The sequence below is a fragment of the Aquarana catesbeiana genome, linkage group LG08 (assembly GCF_042186555.1).
Source record: "Aquarana catesbeiana isolate 2022-GZ linkage group LG08, ASM4218655v1, whole genome shotgun sequence".
Classification (NCBI taxonomy): domain Eukaryota; kingdom Metazoa; phylum Chordata; class Amphibia; order Anura; family Ranidae; genus Aquarana; species Aquarana catesbeiana.
The window spans coordinates 275,417,200-275,442,294 of record NC_133331.1 but is presented as its reverse complement, the minus strand read 5'-3'; the positions used below and the strand labels follow the sequence as shown (position 1 = coordinate 275,442,294).

The 25,095-nt window shown below is 44.5% G+C and overlaps 1 protein-coding gene across 3 annotated transcripts; it reads right to left on the bottom strand.

Annotated features, from left to right (window-relative positions):
• Nucleotides 1-24,274, bottom strand: LOC141106516 (uncharacterized). 3 transcript variants are annotated; one of them, XM_073597344.1, is made up of 9 exons: nucleotides 24,009-24,274; nucleotides 16,876-16,959; nucleotides 14,435-14,532; nucleotides 14,224-14,354; nucleotides 13,829-13,933; nucleotides 11,854-11,951; nucleotides 8,682-8,777; nucleotides 7,525-7,624; nucleotides 1-1,340 (listed from the first exon to the last, which is right to left on the bottom strand). In XM_073597344.1, the coding sequence occupies exons 3-9, from the start codon at nucleotides 14,530-14,532 to the stop codon at nucleotides 106-108; spliced, it is 1,863 nt and encodes a 620-aa protein (XP_073453445.1). In that variant the 5' UTR covers nucleotides 16,876-16,959; nucleotides 24,009-24,274; the 3' UTR covers nucleotides 1-105. The 3 variants fall into 3 exon arrangements, with proteins under 3 accessions (XP_073453445.1, XP_073453444.1, XP_073453446.1); XM_073597343.1 differs by having other exon boundaries at nucleotides 14,224-14,338; nucleotides 24,009-24,157; XM_073597345.1 differs by lacking the exon at nucleotides 8,682-8,777 and having other exon boundaries at nucleotides 14,224-14,338; nucleotides 24,009-24,151.
• Between the last annotated feature and the right edge of the window lie 821 nt (nucleotides 24,275-25,095).

Genomic DNA, 25,095 nt, shown 5'->3' with positions numbered 1-25,095 from the left:
TTGTTTCCAAGTTCCCATGAGATTTTATTTTCACTATTGCTTCATATTATATTGTAATGTAAAAGGTCAGTTTATTTCTGAGTATCATCATCTCCGTAATGTTTCTCAGCTGCCACTTCCGGACTCAGAAACGTCTTGTCCCTTGTGTGAACTCAGGTGTGTCATGAGGGAAAACCGCTCTGAAAACTGTTTGCCGCATTCAGAACACGAATAGGGTTGATCCCCGGTGTGAATTTTTTCGTGCCTAACGAGGTCAGACTTCTGGGTAAAAGCCCTCCCGCATTCAGAACATGAATAGGGGCGATCGCCAGTGTGGATCCTTTGATGAGTGACCAGGTTTGATCTGTCGGTAAAGCATTTCCCACACTCCAAACAAGAATAGGGCTTCTCCCCTCTGTGAACCTTCTCATGGGTGAGAAGATATGACTTTCGAGAAAAACATTTGCCACATTCAGCGCAGGAGAACGGTTTCTCCCCTGTGTGGGACCTCTGATGTGTTATGAGCGTTTCTTTCCGGGTGAAACATTTGCCGCATTCTGAACAGGAAAAAGGCTTTTCAGCTCGGTGGCTTCTCTCATGAATGACGAGATTGCTCCTCTCTGTAAAACACTTCCCGCACACAGAACAGGTAAACGGCTTCTCGTCTCGGTGGCTCCTCTGGTGCGTGAGAAGTTGTTTCCTCCATGAAAAACATTTCCCGCACTCAGCACATGAAAAGGGCTTCTCCCCCGAGTGGTTTCTCTGATGTGAAATCAAGTGCCCTCTTTGGGTGAAAGATTTCCCGCACCCAGAACAGGAAAATGGCTTCTCGGCCCTGTGCGTTCTCTCGTGGGTGACAAGGTTGGATCCCACACTGAAGCATTTCCCGCACACGGAGCAAGAGAATGGCTTCTCTCCAGTGTGAACTTTCTCATGTGTGATGAGATTTGACTTCCGGGAGAAACATTTCCCGCACTTGGGACATGAGAATGGCTTCTCTCCTGTGTGAGTTTTTTGATGCCTGATGACGTCTGACTTCTGCACAAAACACTTCCCACATTCGGAACAGGAAAAGGGCGTGTCACCACTGTGCCATGCTTGATGCCTCCGGAGAAGACATTTCTGGGTAAAACTCTTCCCACACTCAGAACATGAATACATTGTCCCTGCTGCGTGAGTCTTCTGGTGTGAAGTGAGTTCATCTCTGCTATCAAAACGTTCGCCACACCTAGAACACGGAAACATTCTCATTCCTTTGTGTACAGTGATAGATGAGGGATCAGGAATGTCATCTTCTTCTGTTTTACTGTCGGACGAGACAGTGGGATGTTTCTCCGTGTTGTATCTTCTATATCGTCCATCTGGAAGACAAGCACAGACAAATAAAGACAAGGACAAAAAGGGTTGTTTAACCACTTGCCTACTGTGCACTTCCCCTCCTTCCTGCCCAGGCCAATTTTCAGTTTTAAGCGCCATCACACTTTAAATGAGAATTGCGTACTCATGCAACACTATACACATGACATTTTTTATCAGTTTTTTTTTTTTTTTTTTTTTTTTTTTTAGACAGACAGAGCTTTCTTTTGGTGGTATTTAATCACCACTGGGGGTTTTTATTTTTTGCTGAACAAACGAAAAAAGACCGAAAATTTTGAAACACCCCCCGTTTTTGTTAGTTTCTGTTATAAAATTTTGTAAATAGGTAATTTTTCTTCTTCACTGATGAAGCTGCACTGATGAGGCGGAGCTGGTGGATACTGATAGGCACTGATATTCAGGGTACTGAGGATCACTGCCCTGATTATTAGTGTAAACAAAGTACTGAAAATCTTGCCGGGTATCGGCTGTCCTTTCCTCACACAGACAGAGCGCTTGAGGAAAGGACTGCCGATAACCAGCCAGTCGGTTTACATGTGATCAGCTGTGATTGGGCACAGCTGATCACATGGTAAAAGGCCGCTGTGATTGACCCTTTACCGCGATCTGTGGTCAGCTGTGTCCAAAGGGGGCATGCGGGAGGCGGGGTTTTGGGAGGACGTCTATGGACACCCTCTCAGAACAAGACAAAAGACGGCTACAGCACAGTCGGGAAAAGTTACTGTGTGTGTGTGTAATATATATAACACAGTTAGGTCCATATATATTTGGACACAATTTTAGTATTTTCAGGTATTTACCAAAACATATTCAAGCTATATTTTATATAATGTACAGTATCTCACACCCCTCACATTTTTGTAAATATTTTATTATATCTTTTCATGTGACAACACTGAAGAAATGACACTTTGCTACAATGTAAAGTAGTGAGTGTACAGCTTGTATAACAGTGTAAATTTGCTGTCCCCTCACCCCTAAGTGAAAATGTCCAAATTGGGCCCAATTAGCCATTTTCCCTCCCCGGTGTCATGTGACTCGTTAGTATTACAAGGTCTCAGGTGTGAATGGGGAGCAGGTGTGTTAAATTTGTTGTTATCGCTCTCACTCACTCTCTCTGGTCACTGGAAGTTCAACATGGCATCTCATGGCAAAGAACTCTGAGGATCGGGAAAAAAAAGAATTGTTGCTCTCCATAAAGATAGCCTAGGCTATAAGAAGATTGCCAAGACCCTGAAACTGAGCTGCAGCACGGTGGCCAAGACCATACAGCGGTTTAACAGGACAGGTTCCACTCAGAACAGGCCTCGCCATGATCAACCAAAGAAGTTGAGTGCACGTGCTCAGCGTCATATGCAGAGGTTGTCTTTGGGAAATAGATGTATGAGTGCTGCCATCATTGCTGCAGAGGTCGAAGGGGTGGGTGGGGGGGGTCAGCTTGACAGTGCTCAGACCATACGCTGCACACTGCATCAAATTGATCTGTATGGCTGTCATCCCAGATGAAAGTCTCTTCTAAAGATGATGCACAAGAAAGCCCGGAAACAGTTTGCTGAAGACAAGCAGACTAAGGACATGGTTTACTGAAACCATGTCTTGTGGTCTGATGAGACCAAGATAAACTTATTTGGTTCAGATGGTGTCAAGTGTGTGTGGCGAGAACCAGGTGAGGAGTACAAAGACAAAAGTGACTTGCCTAGTCAAGCATGGTGGTGGGAGTGTCATGGTCTATGGCTGCATGAGTGCTGCCAGCACTGGGGAGCTACAGTTCATTGAGGGAACCATGAATGCCAACATGTACTGTGACATACTGAAACAGAGCATGATCCCTTCCCTTCGGGAGACTGGGCCCCGCAGGGCAGTATTACAACATGATAACAACCCCAAACACACCTCCTAAACGACCACTGCCTTGCCAAAGAAGTGGAGGGTAAAGGTGATGGACTGGCCAAGCATGTCTCCAGACATCTCCTAAACCCTATTGAGCATCTGTGGGGCATCCTCAAACGGAAGGTTGAAGAGCACAAGGTCTCTAACATCCACCAGCTCCGTGATGTCCGTTTCATGGCCAGATGTGGACTACTCCTTTATTATTGGTTCATCAATTAAGCAGGTAAAAGGTCTGAAGCGGATTCTAAGGGGTTGATTTACTAAAGGCAAATCCACTTTGCACTACAAGTGCACTTGGAAGTGCAGTCACTGTAGATCTGGGGGGGAAGATCTGAATTGAGGGGAAGCTCTGCTGATTTTATTATCCAATTATGTGCAAGCTAAAATGCTGTTTAATTTCCTTGCGTGTCCCCCTCAGATCTACAATGACTGCACTTCTAAGTGCACTTGTAGTGCAAAGTGGATTTGTTTTAAGTAAATAAACCTCTAAGTGTGGCATTTGCATTTGGAATCTATTGCTGTGAACCAGGTCAAGTGAAACAGGCCATTGTAAAGCTTCACAAACTAAACAAATCCATCAGAGAGATAGCAGCAACATTAGGAGTGGACAAATCAACATTTTGGTACATTCTGAGGAAAGAAGAACCCACTGGTGAGCTCAGCAACATAAAAAGGTCTGGACTTCCATGGAAGACAACAGTGGTGGATGATTGCAGGATCCTCTCTATGGTAAAGAAAAACCCATTGCCAGCATCCAGACAAGTGAAGGACACTCTCCAGGAGGTGGGCATATCTTTGGTAAAGTCTACATTCAAGAGAAGCCTTTGTGAGAGCAAATACAGAGGGTTCCCGCAGGTCCCGGAGTGACGGGCTGCATTGGAGAGCCAGCTGGCTTGTTTTTTATGCTTTATATATTCTACCTAACTGTAAGTGCAATATTTTTTTACCTATTAAATTATCACAGAGATTGTACACTATGGAAGCCTTTATTTCTTTAAAGGGATCGTATGGCAATATGTACCTTTGAGTGGTGTTATCCAGGAAGACGCTGAGACAATTGCTGTGTTTACCAAAGGCCCGGGCTGGGTATTAAGCCGAAAGCGCTTGTGATCTCCCGTGATAGGAGATCATTGGAAGTCGGTAAGCGGCAATGTGTGTATTGGTGGAAGTCATCTCTCTCCTATCCCATTCTTTGGGTGCATCGTTTGTTAGCTTCACATCAATTTTTCATCTGATGGACTTTATTTGTGATATTCATTTTTCAATTTTGTATTATATGGATTTATTAATGATTCAGCAGTCTAGCGCAACTTATTTAGAGATATACTATCAGCCCAGATTCAGCCAATTGCAGCAAAGTTGATTGGACGGCGCTTCACAGTACAGATGGATAATGATCCAAAACACACTGTAAAAGCAACCCAGGAGCTTTTGAAGGAAAATAAGTAGAATATTCTGCAATGGCAGAGTCAATCACCTGATCTCAATTGACCATGCATTTCACTTGCTGAAGACAAAACTAAAGGCAGAAAGACCCACAAACAAAGAACAACTGAAGACAGCTGCAGTTAGAGCCTGGCAAAGCATCAGAAAGGAGGAAACCCAGTCTTTGGTAATGTCCATGGATTCCAGACTTCAGGCAGTTATTGTCAGTAAAGGATTATCAACAAAATATTAAAAATGAACATTTCATTTATGATTTCTATTCATTTGTCAAATTACATTTGAGCCCCTGAAAATGGGGAGGGGCTGTGTATTAAAAAAGGTTGCAGTTCCTAACATTTGTACTTGATATTTATGTTCAACCCCTTGAATTAAAGCTGAAAGTCTGTACTTCAAATTAATTTGGATTAGAAAGTCAAAAGTATATCACACACGTACACATAGTTTCTCACAAAAGTGAGTACACCCCTCACATTTTTGTAAATACTTTCTTCTATTTTTTCATGTGACAACACTGAAGAAATGACACTTTGCTACAATGTAAAGTAGTGAGTGTACAGCTTGTATAACAGTGTAAATTTTCTGTCCCCTCAAAATAAATCAACACACAGCCATTAATGTCTAAACCGCTGGCCACAAAAGTGAGTACACCCCTAAGTGAAAATATCCAAATTGGGCCCAAAGTGTCAATATTTTGTGTGGCCACCATTATTTTCCAGCACTGCCTTAACCCTCTTGGGCATGGAGTTCACCAGAGCTTCACAGGTTGCCACTGGAGTCCTCTTCCACTCCTCCATGACGACATCATGGAGCTGGTGGATATTAGAGACTTTGCGCCCCTCTACCTTCCATTTGAGGATGCCCCACAGATGCTCAATAGGGTTTAGGTCTGGAGACATGCTTGGCCAGTCCATCACCTTTACCCTCAGTTTCTTTAGCAAGGCAGTGGTCGTCTTGGAGGTGTTTGGGGTCGTTATGTTGGAATACTGCCCTGTGTCCCATTCTCCAAAAGGGAGGGGGATCATGCTCTGCTTCAGTATGTCACAGTACATATTAGTAGTCATGGTTCCCTCAATGGACTGTATCTCCCCAGTGCCGGCAGCACTCATGCAGCCCCAAACCATGACACTCCCACCACCATGCTTGACTGTAGGCAAGACACACTTGTCTTTGTACTTCTCACCTGGTTGCCGCCACACACGCTTGACACCATCTGAACCAAATAAGTTTATCTTGGTCTCATCAGACCACAGGACATGGTTACAGTAATCCATGTCCTTAGTCTGCTTGTCTTCAACAAGATCTTTGCGGGCTTTCTTGTGCATCATCTTTAGAAGAGGCTTCCTTCTGGGACGACAGCCATGCAGACCAAATTTGATGCAGTGTGCGGCGTATGGTCTGAGCACTTACAGGCTGACCCCCCACCCCTTCAACCTCTGTAGCAATGCCGTCAGTACTTAAAGGGCTATTTCCCAAAGACAACCTTTGGATATGACTGAGCATGTGCACTCAACTTCTTTGGTTGACCATGGCAAGGCCTGTTCCGAGTGGAACCTGTCCTGTTAAATCACGGTATGGTCTTGGCCACCGTGCTGCAGCTCAGTTTCAGGGTCTTAGTAATCTGCTTATAGCCTAGGCCAGCTTTATGTAGAGCAACAATTCTTTTTTTCAGATTCTCAGAGTTCTTTGCCATGAGGTGCCATGTTGAACTTCTAGTGATCAGTATGAGAGAGTGAGAGCGATAATACCATATTCAACACACTTGCTCCCCATTCACACCTGAGACCTTGTAACACCAACGAGTCACATGACACCAGAGAGGGAAAATGGCTAACTAGACCCAATTTGGGCATTTTCACTTAGGGGTGTACTCACTTTTGTTGCCAGCAGTTTAGATATTAATGGCTGTGTGTTGAGTTATTTTGAGGGGACAGCAAATTTACACTGTTATACAAGCTGTACACTCACTACTTTACATTGTAGCAAAGTGTCATTTCTTCAGTGTTGTCAAATGAAAAGATAAAATAAAATATTTACAAAAATGTGAGGGGTCTATTCACTTTTGTGAGATACTGTATATACACAAATTCTGTAAGTTGGGAATGCTGTGCATATTGTCCTTTGTAATTGCAATCTACAGCAGGGGTCTCCAATTTTTATAAAGAAAGGGCTAGTTTACTTCAGACCTTATGGGGGCAGGATTGTGGCCAGTGTGAGTAGAAAATGCCCTGGCATTAGTGGGAGTAAACAATGCCCCATCACTGGCGTCAGTGGGAGGAATAGTGCCTCAACATTGGTGTCAGTGGGAGGAATAGTGCCTCAACATTGGTGTCAGTGGGAGGAATAGTGCTCCATCATGGGTGTCAGTGGAAGGAATATAGTGCCCCAATCTTTGGTGTCAGTGGAAGGAATAGTACCCCAATCTTTGGTGTCAGTGGGAGGCGCCAAAAGACCACCCACAGTCCAGAGTGGAGAAGAGCGCCAGAGGTAAAAAATACAGCCTCTTCCTCAACCCTTGCATTTGGGGGCCCCACTACAAAGTGTTTTTCTTTTTTCCCCATGCTGAACCTTAAACTGAAATTTACATACATAAGTGAATGAGTCAGGGTAGTCACACCTCTCATCCGCTCCATCCTGAGGTTTCAATTAGAGACAGAGCATCTAAAAGGAAGCAGCCTCTGCTGTTCTCTCACACTAGAAAACCCATATTGAACCTTAATGGGGACACACCCTACAATTAAGACCTGACAGGTATTCTAACTCTTCCCTGTTCTATCCAAAACTGAAAAAATACAAATTCTGGCTGAAGTTGGGCTTTAACGGTTCATTACTCACCCGAGCCTATCTCTGAAGATTTTTCCTCCTCCTTACAGGGCTCATTATCGATCCCATACATCTCTTGTGCTTCTTCTTTAACAGTAATTTGATTTGTACCCTGAAAAAAAAAAAAGACACAAAAGTAACTTAAAGCAGAACTTTTCAAACAGTTTAAACAAAAACAAGATTAAACAGCTAATCAGATGTAAAATTATGAAAATCAGCTTTTGCTGCAATACTCACTCTTTAGCACTGATCCCCACAGAAAGTCCTCTCTGCTGCCTTCCATGTTAAATGATAGCCATTGTCATTCAACCCACTTCCTGTGAGCCCAATACATCATAGTGTCACCATGTCACCCTTCAGACCTTTTTGAGAGCCAATAATCATCTCTCTTGTAAAAGCAATCCTGGCAGCTAAGTAGCCACTGGATTGCTCTTACAAGCAGCAGGGGGGGGGGGGGGGAATGCCCCTCCTCCCACCTTCTGGGGCCTTACCAGGATTTCCTGTCCCACTGGGAGTCCCGATTGTTGAGCCGGCCCTTTTGCCGGCTGATCACAGAGCCGTACAAAGACCTGTTCAGCTTTCTCATCCATAGGATCTCTGAAGTCAACCAAGTTATAAAAAGGCGAAGACACTTGCTACATCAGATACTAGAGGGCAGCATCCACCACTGGAAGTGTAGTGCACAAACATACAGCAGCCATCATATATGGATAAAGTTTAGAGAACCTGTTACTGTAAATTAGTCTTCTGACAAGGTATCTGTCATCCTTCATCAACGAGCGCTTTACACTCTGCCATTATGGGAAAATGTCATCCTTCATGAACAAGCACTTTACGCTCTATCATTATAGGTGTTGCTTGTAAGGTGGATATTTGTAGCATCCTTTCCACAATAGCTGCCTTAATAGGGCTTAGAATTTTGCACAACCACATCCTTGTGAGGCAACCTGTGCAATTTCATTTCTCTGCCACTGCAGACTGCATGCAGGCCCAAAATGCATCGTGAGCTAGGTGAGGCATTCTCTATCATGCTGACAAACACATTTGTGCCAGTTTCCTGGATCCTGTCCCTTCACAGGATAAGTGGAAACAACTCCTTTAGAGTATATAGACCACATGCTTAAGTGGATGTGAACCGAATTCATGAAATTTGAGCTGGGCACATATACCTTCAGTGTCCTGTTATCTCTCTTCAAAGAGATAAGTCCTGTAGCTCTCTCCTGACCCAGTCTTCTGTTATCAGCCTGATAACTCCTGACAAATTCCTGGACACAAAAGAAAAAAAAGCAGCCTGACATTTCTGTCTGGGGAGGGGCTATAAATAGATTAGCAGGAAGCTGGCCCTGTACAAAACGTGATGAGAGGGGGTGTGTGCGCCTTTCCTCCAATCAGCAATTTACGCTATCTTGGCTGTATGCCCAGACATCACACTCTGTGTTAAACAGGAAGAGAACATTTCCTAACACGATCTGAACTTTCTAAACAGTATATAAATGTGAAGACAGCAGATATACATGTAAAACCTATGTAGGGAGATTTGGTTCATCCCTGTGTATCATCTGAGGCTGGTCACTTCACTGGGTGTATGGTGGGTTTACATCCATTTTAATGAATGTGACAATGTTAAGTGTCATTGTCCTGGTCAGGACAAGATGATTGTTGGCAGGTTTTATGTTTTTTTGGAGCGTTTTGCATTCAGGGTTTCTGATTCTAAAATAATGCAAAACCCCTAATTTGCATAATCTCCTTGGGCACTCTTTTAAGAACCATGTCCCACGTCGCCCCCTCCTACCTTTGCTAATCTTCTGAGCCACTGGAAAGCTCATATTTGCATAAAATATATGGAGAAAAGCATATTACCTCTCAGCAAAAATATGGTACCCTGTCTCTTTAAGAGCCATCTGCCTTCATCCGCTCACCTTAGAAGCATCAGGTGAGCTTCAGGCAGCCATCAGACACACACTATACAATCTTCTCTGGATTTTCTTCCCTCAGATTCACCAAAATCACACAACAAGAGGCCAAACCTTAAGAGCCGGTTCACACAGGGGCGACTTGTCAAGCGACCTAGTCGCCTGACAAGTCGCCTCCCGTTCTGTACAATGGAACCGTTCTAATCGGAGTGACGCAAGTCGCTTCGACTTAGAAAAAGGTTCCTGTACTACTTTGAGGGCGACTTGCATAGACTTCTATACAGAAGTCGTTTTGCAAGTCGCCGTGGCAGTCGTGTGCAGGTCGCCTCGGTGAGGCGCCCTGCATGTCGTGCCGCCCCTGTGTGAACCGAGCCTCAGAGTCCTGATTTGTATGCAATCAGGCAGACCCTTGCACCACATGGCTCTGCTAAATCTAAAGGAAACCAGACAAAAGTTGCATAGTGTGTATGGGGTCTCAGAGTCTGAGACAAAAAAAACAGTCAGACTGTCAAGCCCACAGGAGTACACAGCACTGCAAGGGAGCCAGGACAGACATCCAGAGACAGACAGGAGACTCAGAATCTGAGGTAAGTCCTTTATCTGGCAGGACTGCAGAGAAAGAGGGAGAGAAGCCCTCACAACTGCAGACCTCCAAGATCATTACACCATTGCATGGTGTCTGGCAGTCCCATCCTGTGCTGCCCACTCCCAACACCATTCACAGCCACTCTCACACTGACAATAAAGCCAGGAGAGCAGTGTAGTGTGCTGCATATAAAGACAGGAAAAAATAAAACCAAAGGGAGAGACAATGATAACATTGCAGAACTTTTATAATACCCCACATGTACAATATCAATGCTGTTTAAGCATCATTTTGTCCATAGCCTTGGCACAAAAAGGCACCCAGTTTATAAAAAAGGATTTACCTTCAGCATTCAGAGTCTTCCAACTCCATGAGAGGCTGAACATGGAGGGGTGAGTTCGGCAGGGGGGGATGCAGCAAACAATTTACTTACCACCTGCACTCAACAGGTGGCCTGAAGCAGACCAAAAAAGAAGAACTATCTTAGTTGGGGAGGAGCTGCCTTTTATTCAGCTATACAGGTGGTAATTGGGGCTCCAGAGGAGATGTTAACCCATTGTATGCTGACGGGAGGATGGGCCAGGAAATATATATGTGTATATATATATATATATATATATATATATATATATATATATATATATATATATATATATATATATATATATATATACGCAACTGTTGTCATACAGCTTACAACATCAAATAGCGTGAATATACATTTCATAAAATATAAATACTGATAAAAAAAAGTGATCCATATGACAGACCAGCTGCCTCCAGTCCCCTCCCCTAAACGTGTCAATACAAGGGAAATATCGTATCTTTATCATCCCCCTGATGAAGATACGATATTTCCCTTGTATCGACACACGTAGGGGAGGGGACTGGACGGTGCAGGAGGCAGCTGGTCTGTCATATGGAGTAGGAGCACACAATCTCATCCACGGCTTGGCACTATTAAGGCATGCTATAGAGCAGTGCACTAACGCACCAGACCCATGTGAGTACCATATAATAGGGCTTTGTTTGCATTAAATAAAATATTTTAAAGCGTTATTACACTATGGAAGTCTCTTTTTGATATCTATATATGAGGATGCCACATCTTTGAGCAGTATTTGGACCATGCAACCTGACCTGGAATCCATTTTGACGATTAAAGAGCGTGTAGTGACCAAACTTAATTGCGAGGTCACACGCTCTGAGGTGAGCGGCCATTACCTTGGGGTGGGGAGCACCTGAGTGTAGTCACTACTGAAGATCACTATATTCACAGTCACCTACCAAGTTTATTATCTTTAGATTAAGGATGCTGAAAACTGACCCTGGATGGTCAGAGTATCACGGACCTATATGCACCTGAGCACTTTATGGATCACTTTTGTATCAATATTTATATTTTATGAAATGTATATTCATGCTATATGATGTTGTAAGCTGTATGACAACAACAGTCGCATATATACATATATATATATATATATATATATATATATATATATATATATATATATATATATATATAAAAATTTTTTTTTTTTTTTTTTTATTCTTGGAATTTATAGGCACATCACTTTAGTTAACAATTTTGTTTTTTAGGTTTTTTTCTGCAGGTTCAGCTGATCATTAAGGGGATAGCGCAGGACATGATTTATTCAATTATCTGTAATTCTCACACGTTAGTATGGGACTTGATTAGTGCTAGCAGCTGTCATCATACTATTATAAGATAGGAGATCCTTGATTTGGTAGCTCGCAAGACCTTTACTACTATGAGAGTTTTTACATCCATTTATCTGAACCCCCCCATCATTTGATGACGCTCTGGGTTCCACCTACCTGATCATCCTGAGGGATCTTGTGACGTCCTTGTTTGTCATCTTGGGAATAAAGAGGACTGGGACTTTTCTCTGGGGTATTTCTATTACTAGATCCAACTGCAAGAAACATGCTTATATTCATATGATCTTAATTAATATAGAGAACAGAGTCATAAATCAGTAGAGCAGGGTGCAGAGTCAGAAGTCAGTAATGCAGGTGCCAGAATGAGGAGTCAGTAATGTCGGTAATGCATGATGCAAAGGCAGAGCGTCATTAGCCCAGGGGTCAGAAGTCAGTAACGCAGAGTGCAGGATCTGGAGTTCAGGATGCAGGGGCCGGGTGTTATTAGTGCAGGGCACAGGTTTAGAAGTCTGTAATGCAAGGTCAGGAGTACCTTATGCAGAAGGAGTCAGTAGTACAGGGTGAAAAGCTAGCGAGTCAATAACGCAAAGTGCAGGATGCAGAGTCAGTAATGTCAGGTGCAGGATCAGGAGTCCATAATACAGGGTGCAAGGTCAGCAGCCAAAAGTGGTCAGAAGTCAGCAGTGCTGGGTCAGGAGTCAGTAATGCAGGCATAAGGAGTCACTGCAAAGTTTAAGGATGAAGACTCAGTAATAAAAAGAGTACAAGGTTTAAGAGTCCATAATCCAAGCTACAGAGTCAGTTGTTAGTTTTACATGGTGCAGGGGTCAGGGGAGAGTGATGCAGGGCACAGGGTCAGGAATCAGTAACACAGGGTTAGGAGTCAGTAATGTTGGGTGTAAGGGACAGAATTCAGTAACACAGGACACAGGTTTAGGAGAGAGTGATGCAGGGCGCAGGGTCAGAAGTCAGTAACACAGGGCACAGGTTTAGGAGTCAGTAATGCAGGGTTCAAGGGTCAGGAGTCAGTAACACAGGGCACAGGTTTAGGAGTCAGTAATGCAGGGTGCAAGGGTCAGGAGTCGGTAATGCAGTGTGAAGGGTGAGGAGTCAGTAATCCAGGGTGTCGGGTCAAGAGCTAGCAGTGTTGGTTCACGAGTCAGTAATGCTGGGTGGGGAGTGAATGCAGAGATCAACGGTGAGGAAGCAGCTGTGCAGAGTGCAGGGCTCAGGAGTCAGAAATGCAGGGTGTAGGGTCAGGAGCCAGTAATGCATTGTGCTGGGGTTTAGGAGCCAGTAATGTAGGCCACAGGGTCAGGATTCAGTAATGCAGGCCACAGGGCCAGGATTTAGTAATGCATGGTGCAAGGGTCAGGAATCAGTAATTAAAAGTGCACGGTCAGGAGTCTGTAATGCAGGGTTTGGAGTTAGTAGTGCTAGGTCAGGAGTCTGTAATGTGGGGTGTAGGGTCTGGAGTAAGGGGTGCAGGGTCAGGAGTCTGTAATGTCTGGTGTAGGGTCTGGAGTCAGTAGTGCTGGGTCAGGAGTCTGTAAAGTAGGGTGCAGGGTCAGGAGTCAATAATGCAGGTTGCAGGGTCTTGAGTTAGTAGTGCTGGGTCAGTAGTCTCTAATGCAGGGTGCTCAGCCAGGAGTCAGTACTGCAGGGTGAGGAGTCAATGCAGTTCAAGTTCAAGGGGTGAGGCATCAGTAATGCAGAGTGCAGGGCTCAGGAGTCCTTTATGCAGATTGCAGGGTCATAAGTTAGTAGTGCATGTTAAGCAGTTTGCAATGCAGGTAGCAAGGGCATACACTTATGTGCACGTTTTTTTTCTTCCTCCAGCACCCCTTTCTCCCCCTTATGCAGAGCAGCGCAAAGAAGGGGAGGTGAGGCATAGTTACCCGTCCAATACAAGTGTATGGGATGGGCAGAGAAAGTGGATCAGCAGCAATTAGCAAACCAAAAGCTGTGTCCCACCCTCACCTCCCTGCGCCAGTTTGTAGTTTTGGGGGGAAGATGTGTTCCACCAGAGGAGGCTTTGTGTTCCACCTGTGACACGTGTGCTAAAGGTTGCTGGCATCTACATCTGTCCTCTGAGCAAAAATATTCTGTGCAAATTTCCTTTATGGCTCACCTGTGCTGATTTCTATAGGAATTTCCTCCTCTTTAATCCTCACATGTCCATCTTCCTTCTCCTCAGTTTTGATATCTCTCTGAGTCTTTCTGGTGTCTTCGGGGTCTGTGAATAAAGATGAGAGTAAAGCCCCCTGTACTGAGATGTATGAGACCCCAGAGAGTGTGTGTGGGGGGAGACTGGTCACGTCTCTTGGCTGGTAACACACAATGACATGATGTGAGGAGGAGAGCCGGAGTCTAATAGAGGCTGATGTCTCCTGACTTCCCCACTGGGCACATACTGTCTCCTCATTACTGTCTACTGACAGAGGAGGGGGGAGAAGAAGAGATTGTTGTAGTGACTGAACAAGGAGAATCTGGGACTCTTCTCTGGATTTACTGTTTATTCCTCACCTGTGTTGATCTCTGGAGGAACGTCGTCCTTGTATTGCTGATCACCCATCTCATACATCTCCTCTTCTTCTTCTTCTTCCTCTTCTTCAACTTTGACAATAGTGACTCCTTCACCCTGGGTAAGACATGTCCTGTTCTTTGTAAAATCTTTCTTATTATAAGAAGAAACATAATAATATGAATTTTAATTTAATCGCTCAATTTCTCTTACCTGATAGTCCTGGATAATCTTTTGATCTTCCTGTGTGGAGTCCCGGGAATACAGAGGACGGGGACATCTCTCTGGTGGATTTCTTTTACTGGATCCATCTGTAAGAAACACACATACATTTACTTGAATACTCTGAGGGGAGCAGCTGTTAATGGCAACCAATCAGCTTCTAGTTTTCAATTACAGAGCTTAACTGAACAAGCTGAAGCTAAAAGCCGATTGGTTACTATGCACAGCTGCTTCAGATTCTGTCTGCTCCAGGTTTGGGAAATTCCCCTATTGTTTCTATGGGGGGAATATATTAAAACTGAAGCAGCTGTGCATAGTAACCAATAGGTATATAGAGGTTAAGTACAGCGCTGCGCTAGAAATAAGACACAAACAGCAGCCAACACACCCGTAGACTCAGGATCAAACTAACAGTAAAAATTCAAAAGTGTGGCGCTATGAGCTACGTAAAAAAGTGATAAATAAATGATTAAAAAAAAATCTTAAATATTCCGTGACTTCAAAGCAAATATTTTTGTATGAACCAGAAAAATGCTACGTGAATGAATGTAATAGTGAATAAAATGATAACACTTAAATACATATACTAAATCAGGTGATAAAAAAAATCACAAAATGATATTGAATGCAAAGTCCAAATAGGTGAAAAAACAAAAAATCTTCTGTGCACTTCTGGTCTCCCTACGGTCCATTTATCTACCAGGTTGCCGGGTCTGAACAATCCCCCTGCATGCTCAGGAGATACCTGTTCATCATTATTTTTGCACTGCTACCACAGACTCTTTGCTTTTGTTTTTTCACCTATTTGGACTTTGCATTCAATATCATTTTGTGATTTTTTTATCACCTGATTTAGTATATGTATTTAAGTGTTATCATTTTATTCACTATTACATTCATTCACGTAGCATTTTTCTGGTTCATACCGAAATATTTGCTTTGAAGTCACTGAATATTTAAGATTTTTTTTTAATCATTTATTTATCACTTTTTTACGTAGCTCATAGCGCCATAGTAACCAATAAACTTCTAGCTCCAGCTTGTTCAGTTACCACTTTAATACCGGGCACTTTCACCCCCTTACTGCCCAGGCCAATTTTCAGCTTTCAGCGCTATGACACTTTGAATGACGATTGTGCGGTCATGCAACACTGTACCTATATGACATTTTTATCCTTTTTTTGAGACAGATAGAGCTTTCTTTTGGTGGTATTTATTCACCACTGGGTTTTGTTTTTTTTTTTTGCTAACAAAAGAGTCTGACATATTTTGAAAAAAATAAAATAAAATTTTGCAAATTGCACTGATGAGCTTCACTGATGAGGCTGCACTGAAGGGCACTGATAAGCTGCACTGGTGGGGTGGAACTGATAAGCACTGATGGGGCTGCCCTGATTATCAGTGTAAGCAGTGTGCTGACAGGCTTGTCGGTTATTGGCACTCCTTTCCTCACACAGACACAGCGTGTGAGGAAAGGACTGCAGATAACTGGAAAGTCTGTTTACATGTGATCAGCTGTGATTGGACACAGCTGATCACATGGTAAAGGGCTGCTCTAATTGGCCCTTTACCCCGATCTGTGATCAGCTGTGTCTGAAGGACACAGCGGTCACAGAGCACGCCCGATGCTTGCCACAGGGGGGTGGGGTTTTGGGAGGAGGTCTATGGACACCAGATGGCTACAGCAAAGTACTAAAGTGATTTAAGTGTATCTATGGTAAAAATGCAAAATCATATATTCATGTCCATATTGTATTCCAATTATTTCTAGCCTACTCCTAAACCTAAACAATCTTGAAGTCTGTACACATGTGATCCCCACACATTTATTGCCTTGAATTCTGTGCCTCGTATTCACTATGCCCTGTGGGTAGACACTGCTGTGTCACACATTTCACAGAGCCTTCCTTCTAAACTACAGAGGAGGAGAGGAATCACTGTTTGCAGGTAGCAAGGTACCATGGGACATGTAGCCCTTATAAATTCAATGTAAACATCAGAGAAGAAGCTGCATGTACAAAAGAAAGTGTATGCTGTGACCATGGAACTCCTTAAAGCTTTGAAAATAAATGATAGATGACATGGTTACCATGCACAGCTGCTCCAGATTCTGGCCGCTCCAGTTTTAATAAAATCCTTTCTATGTCTTTATACGAGAGGATGTGTGTATCTAGGTGGATCCTCAATAGTCTTCTCTCCTTTACAAGAAATGAAAGTCTTCTCTTACCCGGTGATGTGAGGGGCGGCCAGTTCTCCATCATGATGTCCTTGTAGAGATCCTTGTGTCCTTCTATATACTCCCACTTCTCCATGGAGAAATAGACAGTGACATCCTGACACTTTATAGGAACCTGACATACTTTCTCCTTATATCAGAGGATGTGTGTATCTAGGTGGATCCTTAATACCAAAAATTAAAAGTCTCCTCTTACCCTTTAATGTGAAGGGAGGCCGGTTCTCCATCATGATGTCCTCTTACAGTTCCTTCTAAATATTCCCCCAACTCCTGCTCCTGCCTGAGTTTGGAGTACAAGATACAAATGTAAATCATAAAAAAGCATTAAAATAAACAAAAATAAATTATAAAAAAAAAATATTTCCAAACTGTATAACATAATTTATATACTATTTATTAGAACTATACAGCTCTATCATCTGGGTGAGAGTCTCTATAACAACACATAGAGATGTATTCATAAAAAATACGCAGAGCTATTCATCCTGTATAACTACATTTTGTCTATGTGAAAGGTAAAAAATCAAATGCTATTAGGCTATTTCCTCTCCAGGTTGAATGTTCTTCATAGAATGAACCAGACAAATATTGAATCAAGGCTACTAGATGGAGCTGATGATCATAGGAAATAACTACGTATTTACTATGACCGCTAGCTACATCTAGGGGCCATAAAGCGGTATGTTCCTGATTGCCTTAAAATTAGCTGCAATTTGTCAGCTGTCGTGCAAGCTCCTTCGGTTGACTGCTGGACTCCCTATGTGATGGATCGAAAAGGCAGCCCAATGCCCAGCTGAGGAAGCGCACATGGCCGACTGACAACACTACTACTAATTGACAGGCAATGGCTTGGGGTTGTCAGCCTGGAACACAAAGTGGTGTTACTGGCAGGACCTCCAGGTAGGAAACTATATAACATATACACAAAAAAATATTTGATTAAACCTGATCTCAGGGCTCCCCTTTACCTGCCTCACAACTCCTCCACTCTCTAGCTCAGGGGTCTCCAAACTTTCCAAACAAAGGGCCAGTTTACTGTCCTTCAGATTTTAGGGGGGGGGGGGGGCAGACTTGGGCCAGTGGGAGTAGAAATTGTCCTGGCATCCAGTTGGAGTAAACAATGCCCTGCCAGTGGAAGGAACTCCGCCCCATCTTTGGTGTCAATGGAAGAAATAGTGCCCCATCGTTGGTGTCAATGGAAGCAATAGTTCCACATTTTCGGCGTCAATGGAAGGGATTCTGCTGCCCCATCGTTGGTGTCAGTGGAAGGAATGGTGCCTCATAATTGGTGTCAATGGAAGGAATTCTGCCCCATTGTTGGTGTCAATGCAAGGAATTCTGCCCCATTGTTGGTGTCAATGAAAGGAATTCTGCCCCATCATTGGTGTCAACGGAAGAAATTCTGCCCCATTGTGGGTGTCAATGGAAGGAATAGTGCCACATCGTTGGTGTCAATAAAAAGGAATTCTGCCCCATTGTTGGTGTCAATGGAAAAAATTCTGCCCCATTGTTGGTGTCAATGGAAAAAATTCTGCCCCATTGTTGGTGTTACTGGAAGGAATTCTGCTCCATTGTTGGTGTCAAAGGAAGGAACTCTGCCCTATTGTTGGTGTCGATGGAAGGAATTCTGCCCTATTGTTGGTGTCAGTGGGAGGAATAGTGCTCCATCGTTGGTGTCATCAGAAGAAATAGTGCCCCAAGGGCCAGATAAAAGCAAGCAAAGGGGAGCTTCTGACCCCAGCCGCAGTTTGAAGACCACTGCTCCAGCTAAATGTTGGAATAAAAATGAAAAAACCTAATCATAATGCCCCTTTCTACTCACCTAAATCCATGGTCACAAGTCTTAAGTCTTCTCTCTCCTTCCGTGCACAGGAGGTAGGGTCCTTCTTTGGGTTTTCATCACCTGCAAGACCTGGACACTTCTTACTGGCTGTCCAGAGTCATGGTCCTCTTAGGATCCAGCAGAGGCCTGCAGGTGATCACAGCATAGCAAGTGGACCGGCTGGTGTGGGCAAATCTTCAGCTCTGGATTATAGGACACCCCCCTGCACCTGCGAGGGTGGACTTAAAGGGGAACTAAAACCTCCTATCCTTTACAGCTGAGGAAGGTACCATCTTAGCCTCTGTTGCCATTGTGCTGCACATGTGGTCAGTTATGACACCAGCCATTTGAGGGCTTGAAAGTTTAGTTGAGAGCTGACATATGCACACTGGCAACTGTGACTGTTATCACCAGAGGCATGCCTTGAATTAGTAATGGTTTTGTGAAATTTGTGGGTTTTGCTCAGTTTTAACCTCTCCATGAGCTACTAAAAAAAATGTTTATACTGGCCGCAGACTTCCTTCCCCCAGGTGCTAGGATCTAGCAGGCATGTTGTGCTTGTCTTCCCACCCTGTGCCCCCTAGAGACAAAAAGCTTGCCCCCAGCCATGCACCTGATGTGGCTATGTGGGAAGAGGATGGAGCCTGTTGCCTGGGAAAACTGATGCTAAGCATTAGCTTTCCTGGACAACAGGATCACGCCCCTGCTCAGATAAATCTACCTGGCGAACCTCTTGCAGTGCATATTACTGCCCAAGGATCATCATCCCTTTCTGTGCCTATTACTGCCCCGAGGATCACCTCCTCTTGCTGTGCCTATTGCTGCCCTGAAAATCACCTCTCCTTGCTGCACCTATTACTGCCCTGAGATCACCTCCCCTTGCTCTGGCTATTACTGCCCTGAGGATCATCATTCCTTGCTGTGTCTATTACTGCCCCGAGGCTCACCTCCCCTTGCTGTGCCTATTACTGCTCTGAGGATTATCTCCCCTTGCTGTGCCTATTACTGCTCCGAGGATCATCTCCCCTTGCTGTGCCTATTGCTGCCCTTGGGAGCATCTCCCCTTGCTGTGCCTATTACTGCCCCAAGGATCATCATCCCTTGTTGTGCCTATTACTGCCCCAAGGATCATCATCCCTTGCTGTGCCTATTACTGCCCTGAGGATCATCTCCCCTTGTTGTGCCTATTACTGCCCCAAGGATCATCATCCCTTGCTGTGTCTGTTACTGCCCCAAGGATTATCTCACCTTGCTAGATCATCATCCCTTGCTGTGCCTATTACTGCCCTGAGGATCATCTCCCCTTGCTGTGCCTATTACTGCCCCGAGAATTATCATCTCTTGCTGTGCCTATTACTGCCCCAAGGATCATCATCCCTTGCTGTGCCTATTACTGCCCCAAGGATCATCTCCCCTTGCTTTGCTTATTCCTGCTCCAAGGATCATCATCCCTTGCTGTGCCTACTAATGCCCCGAGGATCATCTCCCCTTGCTGTGCCATATACTGCCCCGAGGATTATCTCCTCTTGCTGTGCTTATAACTGCCCTGAGGATCACCCCCCTTTGCTGTGCCTATTACTGCCCTGGGGAGCTTCACCCCTTGCTGTGCCTATTACTGCCCCAAGAATCATCATCTCTTGCTGTGCCTATTACTGCCCGAGGATCATTTCCCCTTGCTGTGCCTATTACTGACCCAAGAATCACCTCCCCTTGTAATGCCTATTACTGCCCTGAGGATCATCTCCCCTTGCTGTGCCTATTAGTGCCCAAGGATCATTTCCCCTTGCTGTGCCTTTTACTGCCCTGAGAATCACCTTCCCTTGCTGTACCTATTACTGCCCCAAGAATCACCACCCCTTGTAATGCCTATTACTGCCCCAAAGATCATCTCCCCTTGCTGTGCCTATTACTGCCCCAAGGATCACCTCCCCTTGCTGTGCCTATTACTGCCCCAAGGATCACCCCCCCCCCCCCCCCGCTGTGTCTATTACTGCCCAGAGGATCTTCTCCCCTTGCACTTGGGCACTGAGCCATATAGCTACCCATGAACTGTGTTGTCCATGCTGTGCCCATTGATACTCCATAGACTGTCTCTTTACACCATCCCTCCCGTACACCCCAATTCCTCAATAAACGAGAGGCATGTATACATGTGGCTATAGGGAGGGAAATGCCTCGGCCTCTTATGATTGGATAAGTAGAGTGAAAGCTTCCTGGTGAGATCGCTCAGGTGGCTTCGGACTAGGATCCGCCTCAGCCCCTATCAATGACATTGACTAAATATAGGAAGGTGTCCATAAAAGGTGCTGACATCACCAGTATCCCAGCCCTTTGTTTATGTGTGCTGGGAGCCCGGAATGACCCAGCCCTCAGCTGATTGGAGTGAAAAAAAAAAAACGGTGACTCTGATGTTCAGATTTACCCATCCAACCACTATTTTTTGTAAGAACATCTATGAACCATAAAGAAAACCTGAATATTAACTATAGATCAGCTACAAACTACTCAGCGGCTCACAAATGCGTTTAATTGCTTGCTGCCTGCCCACAGTAGTTGTACTGGGAGCCGACGGCAGCTCCAGGCCGGGTAACGTACTGGTATGTCGCGGCCTTTCTTCCGGGTTTGAGGCGCATGCCACCGCGCTGTGTCCAATCAGTTTGGCAGCTGATTTCAGTCAGTGATGTAGCCAATCACACACAGAGTTCTGTGTTGTGAACATGGATCTGGCTGCTTCCTCTCCCTGCAAACCAGATGGTTAAGTAAAGCCGCATACATTACACATTGTTAGGCACATAATTAACCCCTTGATTGCCCCTGGATGTTAACCCCTTTCCAGCCAGTGTCATTAGTACAGTGTCAGTGTCCAGTGTCACTGATCATTCCATTAGTGTCACTACTGATGTCAGAGTCAGTTAGTGTACCTCCCAGCCAAAGTCAGCTAGTGCCAGATTGCCCACCACCCTATCACAGTCCCACTATAAGGCACTGATCACCGCCATTACCAATATAGCGTCTACAGCTGTGTAAATTCCAGTATATATACCATAGTTTGTAGACTCTATAAATTTCACACAAGCCAATTAATATACACTTATTTGGATTTTTTTTTTTTTACCAAAGACATGTAACAGAATACATTTTGACCTAAATTTATGAAAAAATTAGATTTTTTTAAATTTTTGTATTGTATATGTTTTACAGCATATTGTTTTTTTTTTTTTTTAATTGGTCTTTTTTCATTTATATTGCAAAAAAAAAAAAAATAAAAAAAAAACGTGATTAAATATCACCAAAAGAAAGCTCTATTTGTGTGAAAAAAATGATATAAATGTAATTTGGGTACAGTGTTGCATGACCGTGCAATTACCAGTTAAAGAAATGCAGTGCTGAATAGCAAAAAATGCCCTGGTCATGAAGGGGGGGGTACAACCTTCCGGAAATCAATCGGTTAAAGAATTACAAACTTGTATCACCATTAGGCCTGGTTCAGATGTCAATTTTCCAAAGCTCGATTTACATTTGTTTCCAGGCGTCGCACAAAGGTGAGCCCATTCACTTCAATGGGCAGCCCTATACATGTTTGTCGCCTAAGAGACGCTCATGCTCCTTTTTGAGTGACAAGCTTTGCGTGATTTTTAACCATTTGCCTACTGGGCAATTTCATCCCCTTCCTGCCCAGGCCAATTTTCAGCTTTAAACGCTGTCACACTTTGAATGACAATTGCGTGGTCATGCAACACTGTACCCATATGACATTTTTATCATTTTTTTCACACAAATAGAGATTTCTTTTGGTGGCATTTAATCACCACTGGATTTTGTATTTTTTGCTAAACGAACAAAAAAGGCTGAAAATTTTGAAAAAAAATAAATAAAATTTCATAGTTTGTTTTAAAATTTTGCAAACGGTAATTTTTCTCTTTCACTGATGTGCGCAGATGAGACTGCAGTGATGGGCACTAATAGGTGACACTGATGAGGCAGTACTGAGAGGTGGCACTCAGTGGCGGCTGGTGCTCAAAATTTTGGGGGGCGGCGCAAAAAAACTGAAAAATACTGAAACTCCCCCCCTCAATTGCAGCCTCACTGTGCCCATCATATGCAGCCTCACTGTGCCCATCATATGTAGCCTCACTGTGCCCATCATATGTAGCCACTTGTGCTCATCAAATGCAGCCACTTGTACCCATTAAATGCAGCCACCTGTGACCACTGAGCCCCCCCCCCCCCCCCCCCGTGCGCGGATCCGTCACCCCCCCCCCGGATCTGATAGAGCCAAGGGAACTTACCGCAGCACTGTCCTCTCAGAGCGGCGGCTCCAGCGTGTGTCTCCTTGCTCCTCTTCCGAAGCGCCTGCATCCAATAAGGTGGCCTGGCGCTTTGGACAATCAGGAAGCAGGTCTGACGTCCTGCCTCCTGATTGGTGGGGGAGGAAGGTTAGTGTGAAAATAGCGAATGCGCCCTGAGCCCACTCTATTTTGAAGCCTATTAGAGCCTCTGGCTCTAATCAGGTGCTTCAAAATGTACCACCCCCGCCATAGGAATCCATGCGTCTGGCATCCTGAAAGGGACCGGGCACATGGATGGAGGGGCAGCGTCCGTGCGCCCACGGTGCACTAATGGGCACTGATAGGTGACACTGGTGATAAGGCACTGATTGGTAGCACTGAAGGGTGCTGATAGGTGGCACTGGAGAGCACTGATTGGCAGTACTGATTGGCACTTATAGGTGGCACTAGTGGGAAATGTTGGGACTGATGTCCCTTTGGTTATCGGCTTTCTTCTTTTCTCCTCATGCTGTCAGCGTGAGATGAAAAAAAGCAGATAACTGACTTCTGTTTACACCGTTTGATCAGCTGTCATTGGCTGACAGCTGATCACGTGGTAAAGGGCCGCTGTGATTGGCCCTTTACCCCGATCTGTGATCAGCTGAGTCTGAAGGAGTCGGCGATCACAGAGCGGGCCGCATGCCCGCCGCAAGGGTCACACGGGCAGCACGAGCACAGGAGGACGTCCATGGATGCCCTCCCGGCATTGTAAGCCCACGCTGTAGTCATCTTTTGGCTATAGCGCGGGCAGGAACTGGTTGAACGCGCGTTTTGGCGCATAACAATCGTGGAAAAATTGCACCACGTTTTGGAGTGCCAGTAAGATTAGAGACACACAAACGCAGGCATGCTTTGCCTCAACTTGGGGTCACAGGCAGAATCGCTGTGACAATTCCAAAGTGTGAATGGGTCCTCAGAGCCTTGCTCCAAACATCACATTTTCCACTACTGAGTTTCCCTTTTGTGTCCCGATTGATGGGCGTGTTTCTTTAAGATGCAAGTCATGACTTTCTGGAGAGTACGCCCCCGGCACCAACACACCCTGCCCCAGCGGAGCTCCTCTTCTGATGTTCTACACCTCAGAGGAAGATGATGATGTGTGGAGGTGACATGATCCCCCCATCCAATCCACACACAGTGCTGGGACCCCCTTCTCTCATAATAAGAAGACATTATTACCTCCTCCTCACTGGGCACACACTCCCCAGTCTCACACCCCTTCAGAGGGATTCCACTGCTGCATATCCTTCCTTTCTCCTCCTCCGGGCTACAACAAAATGGCCGCCGCCCTTCCTGCATTGGGGACAATTGTCTCAAAACACACGGTTGTATACTTTTAGCCTTTTATAATTACTCTTAAAAGGAAACTATAAAATCGATACATATTGGGTTAGAATCTGACTATTTATCTGAATGAATTAAACAAATGTCTACTTTAGCTATAGTTTGCCCGCCCCTGCTCGTCAACCAGGAAGCAGCTGTAGACCCGTGGAACGCACACAGCGAAAGGACTAAACCACAGAGGGGAAGTGATTGGAGTGTTTCCTGTTCTCAGTTAACCACTTGCCACCCGGGCCCTTTCTGAAACTTCACTCCTATATGTAAAAAATCGACTTTTTACTTTTTTTTTGCTAGAAAATTACTTAGAACCCCCAAACATTCTATATTTTTTTTTTTTAGCAGAGGCACTATAGAATAAAATGGTGGGTGTTGCAATTTTTTAAGTACGCGGTTTTTGCGCAGCGGTTTTTCAAACACAATTTTTTGGGGGAAAAAACTTTCATGAATTAAAAAAAAGAACAAAAGTTAGCCTGAATTTTTGTCTAATGTGAAAGATGATGTTACGGTGAGTACATAGATACCTAACATGTCATGCTCTAAAATTGCGTCTGCCCGTGGAATGGCGTCAAACTACGGTGCTTAAAATTCTCTATAGGCGATGCTTTATACGCCTTTACAGGTTATCAGTTTAGAATTATAGGAGGTCTGGTGCTAAAATTATCGCTCTCGCTCTGACGTTCGCGACAATACTTCACATGTGTGGTGTGATCACCGTTTACATATGCGTGCGGGAGTAACATATGCGTTCGCATTTTCTCGTAAGCACGGTTGGACTTTTTTTGGATTAACTTTATTGCTATCACAAGGGATGAACAACATCCCTTGTGACAGCATAGGTCGTGACAGGTCCTCTTTATGGAGAGATTTGGGGTCTATTAATCGCCAAAACTCTCTTCTAGCCTCCCTTGTAGCCAATCAGACATGG